The following is a 10381-nucleotide window of genomic DNA, read 5'->3' as shown; positions in this document are numbered from 1 at the left end:
AGATGCTTCCACTAGTTTCCAATGCCAATCGACCCATCATTGTAAATGTTATTACATCCATTGTTCATTTCTAAAGGAATCCCCCTACATTCTCTGCTTTATTTCATGATATTGACTCCTAAATATGCTACAAACAACTTGGACTGCGATTTGAAACAAGCGGAATTCTATAAACTGCAATTGCATTTTTTTTTCTACTGTGTTTTCAGAAAAAAAATATAACATTTCAAGATTTGAACACGAGACGCAATGACTTATCGAGATGGACATTTTTTGCAGTGAATGAACGGAGGGGGACTCTAACCAATGGAGAGAAAGAGAGGGCTTGGCTATAACCTTAGCCTCCCATTTTCTCTCTCTCCCTATCTCCCCCCTCTCCTCCTCTCCTCCTCCTCTATGCAGGGCTCTGGCCAGTCAGTCGCCTTTGATTATCAGTCTCCAGCAGCCCCTCTCTTGGCTCCTTGACATGAGCACCATATAAGGCGCAGCGATCTCCATAGAAACGTGTCAGTTTCAATAGTAGTGTCAAAGTTCACTATATACAGACATTCGCGCAGATCCCCCGTTTCGGAAACATTGCTCTGCTGGTCCTCCCGTTTAAGCGCATTCATTTTTGGGTCTCTCCTTCTTCTTGCATATTCTATTAGTTGTTGGTGTTGGTCTTCTTTTTTTAATCTTTTCTCTTCGTATCTCCATTCCTCCTGCTGGAGCGAGGTGAAACTATACATGGGCACTTCATTCGGCGACGCGGTTTTCTTTCGCTGCTGGGCGAGATGATGAGCTTTATTTAGTATATAGATGTAAAAATCCGGCTCTTCAGTTTTTCCTCCCCTCCTATACGGCGAAGACGGGAGTGTAAAGGAGCAAGGGGAAGAAAAGAGAAAGGAATTTATCTCCGCAGCACTTTGGATCGCGTGTCTTTCCAGCAAAAGGTTTTTTTTTTACTCGTTCCTGCGTCCATCTGATTCGCTCCTGCCTTTCCTTTGTGGCTATTTTATATCAAACTGCAATTTGTTACGACTGGACTCTTGTTTTCCTTCAAGATAGGGATTCCTGAATGGCTGGCTGCAATTTACCCTGGAACTGGCCTCCCGACACTTGCATATCCTGATCGGGTGCCTATTCAATCGCCCCCCTGTATTTTGAATGTATTGATCGCGTTGTACTCTCCTTCTTACCCCATATGAGATTGCGTGTTCCGATTTGACTTTGCACTGCCCCGTCTTTTCAGATCTCATTTTTTTCTCCTGTACGCTACATAAACACCGGCGATCATTTCGCTTTATAGCACTTTCAGGGGCCGAGATATGGCAATGGTAGTTAGCGTCTGGAGAGATCCGCAGGAAGACGTGGCCGGAGGACCTCCGAGCGGCCCCAACCCAGCAGCGCAGCCGGCGAGGGAGCAGCAGCAGGCGGCGTCGGCGGCGCCGCACACTCCGCAGACCCCCAGCCAGCCGGGACCCCCGTCCACACCGGGGACCGCTGGGGAAAAGGGGAGTCAGAATTCTGGACAGAGTCAGCAGCATATTGAATGTGTGGTTTGCGGAGACAAATCGAGCGGCAAACACTATGGCCAGTTCACCTGCGAGGGATGCAAAAGTTTCTTCAAGAGGAGTGTACGGAGGAACTTAACATACTCATGTCGTGCCAATAGGAACTGTCCCATTGACCAGCACCACCGAAATCAGTGCCAATACTGCCGGCTGAAGAAATGTTTAAAAGTGGGAATGCGGCGGGAAGGTGAATATGCTTTTTTAAAGCCACTCATGATTACGCATCCTAGTAGCAGACGAACAGGGCTGCCATGTTGCATTAAGGTCACAGGCATATGGCTGGGCATACTGCAGTCTCCATCCATGTTTTTTAGGGATGTTTGCATGAATAATTAGTCTTTCTGCCTATGTAAGAGAGGTAAAAGGCCAGTGCAGCTATGTTTGTGAATGCAGGTCGCCTGAACAAAGCGGCTCGTCTAGCTGACCCTTTTATTATGTTTCTCATGCAGTCTAAATTGTACTATTATCAAGCAAAGGCATTCGGTCTAACCGGCCATTTTTTACGTATATGTTTTAGAGCAGAAGAGGGGTCGTGTGTATGTGTGTCTTTCTGTGTGCCTGTGTGTGCCAGTGTGTGTGTGTGTGTGTGTGTGTGTGTGTGTGTGTGTGTGTGTGTGTGTGTGTGTGTGTGTGTGTGTGTGTGTGTGTGTGTGTGTGTGTGTGTGTGTGTACAGTGTGCAAGGCTAATAGTCCCTTCCACAAGTATGTGCAGTTTACTAATTTATAATCGTACAGTAGGGTTTGTAATCTGTGTGTGAATGTAGAATGAACACACTACAAACCCACGTCTCTCTCTAGCTCCTCATGCTGACTAGACAGCTGAGCCACACTGAATAATGCCGCTAAAGTTGTTCATGGCTCATTGTTTTGCCTGGTCCATTACAGGCCGTATAACTTTCCTCTGTATGTCAAGTGTTTAATTCCAATTCATGCAAACATCCCATATTTAAAATGTACTATTTGCAGTACAAACTACAAGCCCTGATTTACATTAATATTTTATTTTTTAAATATTAAACAACAGCTGAATTCATTTTATTCCCAGTTGACCTTTTGATGTGGGTAAAATGTGTGAATGTGATTGCATTAAACGGTAATTATCAATCATATACGTAATATGTTTGGCCACAATGAATAATTATTAATATAAACAAAACCCCACGTAAATATAATGGTAAAGTAATCAGTGGAGGCTGCTACATGCAAAATGCAAATACGCCTTAAAATACTTACAATACTACATGTGTTAAATGTACTTTAGTTTATAGAAAAAAATGTGTGTGTTTACTGTATAAAAGAGATTGTATTTTCATGTTGCATACAGTCCATGTAGCGTGCAGTGCTAAATACAAATGCAAGCAGTGTGAAGGTTAGGGGACACAGCACATCTGTTTTGATGAGATGTTTATGCTGTTAATGTATTAATTTGCTCTTACAAGCGGCATACACTAGTCAATATGTTTTGAAAAAGCGTTCTGAATTTAGATTTCATAACATGCCGTTTTACTGAGGAGAAACACACAAGCTGTAGCTTGCTTTTCGGTTGTACTGCTCACGAACAATGTTTATCAGTCCGGGATGCACATTTCCTCTTTTTCTCTCTCTTTTTGTTAGCGGTTCAGCGAGGACGAATGCCTCCAACTCAGCCCAACCCAGGCCAGTACGCGCTGACGAACGGGGACCCTCTGAATGGCCATTGCTATCTGTCCGGATACATCTCGTTATTGCTGCGGGCCGAGCCTTACCCGACGTCCCGGTACGGCAGCCAGTGCATGCAGCCCAACAATATCATGGGCATCGAGAACATCTGCGAGCTGGCGGCTCGCTTGCTCTTCAGCGCCGTGGAGTGGGCAAGAAACATCCCTTTCTTTCCCGACCTGCAGATCACCGACCAGGTGTCCCTTCTCAGGCTGACGTGGAGCGAGTTGTTTGTGCTTAACGCGGCCCAGTGCTCCATGCCTCTGCATGTGGCCCCTCTGCTCGCCGCGGCGGGCCTCCACGCCTCCCCGATGTCCGCGGACCGCGTCGTGGCTTTCATGGATCACATCCGGATCTTCCAGGAGCAAGTGGAGAAGCTTAAGACCCTGCACGTAGACTCGGCAGAGTACAGCTGCCTCAAGGCCATCGTGCTTTTTACATCAGGTGGGTGTCCGACATGTCACATAGGAACACTATACACACTATAATCAAATGGGGCCTAGTGGCAGTAACGTTACTGGGAGCGAGGCTCCAAACACTGTGGCACCGAGAATATGGGTGTCAAGTATGGGCTGGTCACAAATCTGAGTTTACGAGATGTTTGTGTTGCCGATGGAATAGCTATTTTGTCAACAGCTTGCTACATATCCACTTACATACATTCCCATGTCAGTTGTAGCCGCAGCATAAGACGTGTAAACAAATCCAGATTGAGTGAGCGCATCAAGTTATTGTAGTGTAACACTCAGTTCAGTGCGCTGTAAGTCGGATATAGTTGAAAATCTCATATATGTAAATATTTTATAATTGTTGAGTTTAAACTTTTTTGAATACGTCTGAGCCGAGAGCGACCTTGTAGGTTCTTGTCCATAAATTTTGGAACAGGTGTCAAATAATCGAGCGTAAAGATGAAATAATCTATCACTGTGTGATATATGACAGCTGATGCATTTATGAGTGTTGGTGCATGCTTTTATCCTTGTTTTGCGTGCACAAACACATGTCTTGGGGTGCAGGAAATAATCCTTAGCAGACTGAGATCAAAAAAGCTGATGGAAGTTGACTCATATGTCAGTGCATCGCTTCTGTAGGACTCAGAGCAGCACTGCTGTATAGATTGTTTGTAGATTAATCTTAGCTGACCTATTAATTTATCTAAAGTTATTGAGGATAGTTTCTCTTGTCGCACACACTTTGAAAAGTCATCAGCAGCTATTTCCAAAAGTAACCTACATTGTTGATAGCTTAATTGATGGCTGACTGGGGCAAGGTCCTAAAAGGTCCTCATTTACTCTCGGTGCGTAATTTAGATGCTATTTTGGAGTTGGTTGTGTACGCGTGGTGCCATTAGGCCTGTTATGTCAAGGGAGTCCGGTGATGATTGGAAGGAAAGGGAAAGTCTAAACTCACTTACAGGCCCCAAACTACTTTAGAACTTACCTCAAAGTTTTGACCTCATTGTCTCATATTTGGCCCATTTCAAAATTATGTAACACAGTTGTACTTATCCTATAATTGGACACGTTCGTCATAACATATTCAGTTTTACTGTAGTTTTCAGATTTGGAGTTGTATTGAAATAATTCCCCCTTTCAATATGCCTAGAAAGCGTCACAACTCCATTTTATATTAAGTGGTTACACTTATCTTCGAGCATATTTCAATAATTAGTGTTTATTATTTACTTAACGTCACAGGGATGTACAACTGCATATACACATTGCTTTTACTGTTTTTTTTTATATCGCAATATATTATATTATATTTAATTATATTGTATTATATTGTTGATATATTCTCTAACACCATATTAACATGTTATGTAGTGTGCATAAAGCAATAATACCAATGTATAATTAGGATCTAAATTATCCAAAGTTTTAATGCTCACCAAACTTGTAAAAAGGAACTTAGAGATTGTATTCCATGCTACTAAACCACCTTCAACATTACATTTCCCTTTTTTGGCGAATATTACCATAAATGTTTTCTTTCAGTTAGAGAACTTTCTATGTTTCTATATTTTTAGTTTCAGGAGCCATAATAATTACTTTTGAGTTTTGGGGGTTTAATTAACTAGTTTAATTTGACATGCTAAAATTTGAAGGTACACTGAGAGATAAATATATGTTTTAACACAAATAAATACGTACTTTGCCTGTGTTGTGACATCCTGTTAGATTCAATTTTCCGTGTGCACTGACATTTGGCTATATTTTCCTATTGCACGGCGTTTCAGTAATTCACCCCAGATTACCCAGAGAAACTTCATACACACATTAACATCCTCCATGTTTTCCAACAAATCATTTAGTTAGTCTGATAGGCTACAACTGATGTTGGCTATAACAAGTCATGTGGCACTTTGCCAAGACCAGCGTGGATTGTTTGCCTTTAATAACACCAGACTTGTCAGTATTTGATGCATAAATAATGGTGGCCAGGCTAAACCATTTCACCACAGACAGATCAGGATCATTGTCTTACATGAAGTCCGTATATCCACGTGTGCACGATGCAGTGTGTGCCTTTGCTAATCTACCACAGAAATAGTCGTTTGCGAATCTGGAAGCTATCTGCTCCCATGTCTCAGTCTATTGAGGCAATGGGGTGCAGGGTTGCAGGCAGGCCTAATGGAGAACTATGGGGTGTCTTTGACCAGCTTTCTCTTGACGCATAAATTCAAATGCAGCCTATTCCATGTAATACCTCGAACTCCCTATAGCTCTGCATTACAACATTCAAGTATTATATTTTACCAGAAATTTCCAAATGTAATTAATTTCAACCTTATTGATTGCAGTACATTTTAAAAGGGACACTCAGCGTTAATCCAAAGGGATTTACATACATGGAGCTTTGACCGGCCGGACTAAGGTCACAGTAAATCACCCCGAGATCTCAGCGTTGCCCCCGGGTTCATAAGGTTATTGTGTCTGGCCATAGTGAGTTATAGCACCGCGGAATCACGACTAGGCTTAAAAGCCTCTGTCCTGTGTTTTATGTATTAGTGCTTGAAAACTAAAGCTGTCTTTCTTGTGTAGTTTCTACAAAAGCACAGCTCAATACAGAATCTTTTGAGGACAGCCTAGACTCCATGTGGGACCATATATGCCAGCGGTTATGCTGCTTGCTTTTACAGCAGTTGATAGAACACGTCTGCTTGGGTTGTGTGAAAAAAACACACTGCTCTTTATAACGGGCTAAAACGTCGTACGACACTAACAAGCCTTATGTGATTTTGTCTATACTGAAGCGTGGCTGCACAGGGCTGCATAACCCAGCAGTGAGCACCAAAACAGCGTCTCGCCTGCGTTGTTGCACAGGCTCATTTTGTGACATTTTATGTCGCTTCTGCGTGACTATTGACTTCACCTCCTCTAATAAATGTGATTGCTTCCAGCGGCCTGTCCTATAGGCTCCATCGAAAAACAGGCCAAGAGTGGTCTATGGAGAGAAGAGCGGCGAAATGACTTAACAGCTTACTGCAGAGTAATTAGGTCACATTACATCCAGTGTAATTTCAGATTCATCAGTGCCGTTTATGTTTCCTTATACTTGAATCCCCTGAGTCCAGACATCAAGAGCAGTGACCTTTATACCCTACCTTTCGCCTTTGCTCCGTTGCCCCATCAGTTCTTCCTCAACCCGCTAACAACACTGCTTTCATGACATTTAACTCTATATTCTTGTTGATTGTTGTAAGAGCAGGCAGAGATATCCTCCACTGACTTGTGCATCCCCTACTCCAGCAGCAAGCCCCTTGTTTATTCTGTATGACAGTCCCACTCGCTCAGTGTGATGTAGCATGTTTGGCCAAGGTGTTTGTTCATTCCACTTTGTCAATAACACGTAAAAGGCTGATGTTGAATGATAACCAGAGTGCGTCTGCAGGACATAAATTGGGTATGGCAAGGTGTGCACTTGCCAAAGCTAAGTCCACATGAGGCTAAAATTGTCCATGTGCTTTTGTGTTCATATTTTGCACAGAAAATATTAAGCGAAATTGTCAGTAGTGTAATTTGAGTTCTATACATTTAAAATATATATATATATATATATATATATATATATATATATATATATATATATATATATATATATATATATATATATATATATATATATATACATACAATGGAAAAGTGATATGTGTATTTAAATACAACTGTTTATTTTCTGCAAGCTTGGTGACCTGAGAGTCTGATTTAATTATATCATATTTTAATAATATATATTGTAGCCTAAACATATTGTTTCACTGCGACATGTTAACGTTTAACAGCAAAGGGATTTCTTTCACAATATGTTGTACCTTGAGGTATTTGAGACGTGACGAGCCTAACCACAGGGTTTTTGGTGTGTGTTTCTCAGACGCTTGCGGCCTGTCGGATGCTGCTCACATCGAGAGCCTACAGGAGAAATCCCAGTGCGCCCTGGAGGAGTACGTGAGGAGCCAGTACCCGAACCAGCCCAGCCGCTTTGGGAAGCTCCTGCTGCGGCTGCCCTCTCTGCGCACCGTCTCATCGTCGGTAATCGAGCAGCTGTTCTTCGTCCGCTTGGTAGGTAAAACTCCTATTGAAACCCTCATCAGGGATATGCTATTATCCGGGAGCAGCTTCAACTGGCCTTACATGTCCATCCAATGATCCTAATATGAAAGTGGAAAAAAAAAGAGGAAAAAAGGACCAAAATTCTGCACCCCTCACCCCATCCTCCTCCAAGAAGACTATATATAGGACCTTTTCTGAGAAACTTGGAAGACATTACTTTTTTTCTGTCTTCTGGGACTGAGATGGAATACATTATGTACAGAAAAATATTGGAACTGGACTTTACACCTGTGTAAATCCACCCTCATCGTCAAGAACAATACTTTTCATTTTGTAAAATACTAGTCTTTATTTTCCTTTTTTTGTAAAAAATACAAATAAAATGAAAAACATCATATGCGCAGTAAGAAAAAAAGAATCAAGACTTAGCGGGAAAATAATGTTTCCAAGCAATTATAAGAATTGTCCTGTGTCTATGTACCTCTCTGTTTTGTATTTTTTCTGGTTCTAAACCAGGGTTTCTGTGATTCTATACTAATAATTTTTTGATATAACCTTTTGCTTCTTATAATGAGTGCGATATATGTTGTCGAAGCTATGTTCTCCAAGAATTAAAATTGAAGTGAGAATTTAAAAACAGAAAAATAAAGAAATTTAGACAAATAAGAAACAGTCTAATCGCTATGACAATATCACCACTGATGGTTGAACTTTTTCCCCAATTGATAACGATGGACCTGCAACAGCAGCAAACTGACCTCCAGGACATTTTTACTGAGAGGACGTCTGGGGCGCCTTTCCCCGGGCCATGAGTGCGTGTGGAGTCGATCATCAGTCAAAGAGGAGAGACATGAAAATCAAAAGCACTTTTAATATATCATTTCAAATACATTTTGTTTGTTTCGTCTTGAAAATTTTCATTGTTTCTTGAATTTTATTGGTTGTTGCCTTCAATTTGCTTACTCCATGATGCAGCTTTTTGCAGAAGGGTCGGTTGATGAAGTTGTGTGATGGTGACTGTACTATTAAAAAAAGAAATAGGCAACAATGTCTCATTCTCAAGCATTTTCCTGGAAGCAAATGTCAAGATTTTCGGTCTTATTTTATATCATCTGAGGGGATCTGTTGTCTCTGTGCGCTCCTGGTTCCAATAAGTAAAGCGCAAATGCAGCTTACAGTTACTGAGTCATTGCCTTGTACCGAAACATATAATTCTGAATACACTGCTTGCCTCTATTACACCTATACCACTAAAAAACGAGGTGATACACGGGATTAAGTGTGGTAATTACACAACATCCTACATTTGAACTGACCCAGTGACATAACTGGCAATGCTAACACAAAGGAGGAGAGGCTATAGCTACATGAGGAACTACAGCAGTGAGCTCTCTGCCAGCCTGTGAGCGCATTAATGTTTCATATTTTTCCCAGACAGCAAGGGAAGCCTGTGCACCACACAGAGCCACCTCTATCCTGCCTCATGTGGCTTAATCAAGGTGATTCTTCACAAACCAAACAATATTCCCCTTCCCCCCCTTAAAAAAAAAAAACCCCCCTAAGCTCTTCCCCTTCATAAAAAAATTCTTGATGTGGCGGGCAAGTACGCCCCGCTGCAAAGCTGCTGTGATATGCGTGATCAATCTGGAAAATGTATTTTACAGCATTAAGCAGGGAAAAAAAAAAAAAAAAGGGGGGGGGGGGGGAAAAAAAAAAAAAAAAAAAAAAAAAAAAAAAAAAAAAAAAAAAAAAAAAAAAAAAAAAAAAAAAAAAAAAAAAAAAAAAAAAAAAAAAAAAAAAAAAAAAAAAAAAAAGACAAAATGAGAAACGTGGAAAAGGAAAGCAAGGATGAGTAATGTGTGTGTGTGTGTGTGTGTGTGTGTGTGTGTGTGTGTGTGTGTGTGTGTGTGTGTGTGTGAGAGAGAGAGAGAGAGAGAGAGAAAGGAAGAGAGAGACAGAAAGAGATGTGGCCTTGGTTTGCCTGATACATTCAGAGTGTAATGAGTACATCGATAAGTCCTCAATGTGTTAGATGGGTTACATAGAGTTTCTGTCCTTACATTGGTCTGTCTCTGTATGTGCGTTTTGTCTCCATATGCTCCACAAATGACACAGGAAGGCCAGTTATGGACCTGGATCAACCCACACTGTCAATACAGCGTTACACTCGCACATAGAGTGGTAAAAAGTGATATTGGAAAGCGTTATGAAGAAGAAAATGGGGTTTCGTTGTGACAATTATTACATTTGCCTGTTAGTCCACCCCCCTCCTTCATCATCAGACGTGTTGCTTGTGTGCCATATTGCCCACATCTTCATCTGCTGAGGGACAGAAAGAACAGGATGACATTTAGCACGCTGTAATGTTGAATAAAAAAACATATTTTAGGACCTTTTTGAAGGGAGGGGGCCCGTTATTTGTTTGTATTGCCTGTGTCGTTCAAAGGCTACAATATTAAGGTATTAATTAGCTCGCGCTCGTGCTGGAATGATGCTATAGGTTGTGCTTTAGGCTGTCCTTAAATGCTCTCTCAAAGGGATACAGTTTTCATTCTCATGATTAATGTCTGTTCAGGC

General features: G+C 41.4%; 1 protein-coding gene across 2 annotated transcripts; it reads left to right on the top strand.

Moving 5' to 3' along the window:
• The first annotated feature begins 395 nt into the window (after nucleotides 1–395).
• nr2f1a (nuclear receptor subfamily 2, group F, member 1a) lies at nucleotides 396–8854 on the top strand. 2 transcript variants are annotated; one of them, XM_039802851.1, is made up of 3 exons: nucleotides 396–1740; nucleotides 3171–3695; nucleotides 7626–8854. In XM_039802851.1, the coding sequence occupies exons 1-3, from the start codon at nucleotides 1308–1310 to the stop codon at nucleotides 7898–7900; spliced, it is 1233 nt and encodes a 410-aa protein (XP_039658785.1). In that variant the 5' UTR covers nucleotides 396–1307; the 3' UTR covers nucleotides 7901–8854. The 2 variants fall into 2 exon arrangements, with proteins under 2 accessions (XP_039658785.1, XP_039658784.1); XM_039802850.1 differs by having other exon boundaries at nucleotides 398–1740; nucleotides 3168–3695.
• Nucleotides 8855–10381: the final 1527 nt, after the last annotated feature.

The sequence above is a fragment of the Perca fluviatilis genome, chromosome 6 (assembly GCF_010015445.1).
Source record: "Perca fluviatilis chromosome 6, GENO_Pfluv_1.0, whole genome shotgun sequence".
Taxonomy (NCBI): domain Eukaryota; kingdom Metazoa; phylum Chordata; class Actinopteri; order Perciformes; family Percidae; genus Perca; species Perca fluviatilis.
This window is presented reverse-complemented; position numbering and strand designations above follow the sequence as displayed.

What these genes read in the sequence shown, in the direction of transcription:
- nr2f1a (XM_039802850.1), top strand. Translation starts at nt 1,308, where the DNA reads ATGGCAATGGTAGTTAGCGTCTGGAGAGATCCGCAGGAAGACGTGGCC. An exon ending in AGTGGGAATGCGGCGGGAAG is followed by an intron (nt 1,741 to 3,167) that starts GTGAATATGCTT and finishes TCTTTTTGTTAG; the next exon opens with CGGTTCAGCGAGGACGAATG. An exon ending in CATCGTGCTTTTTACATCAG is followed by an intron (nt 3,696 to 7,625) that starts GTGGGTGTCCGA and finishes TGTGTTTCTCAG; the next exon opens with ACGCTTGCGGCCTGTCGGAT.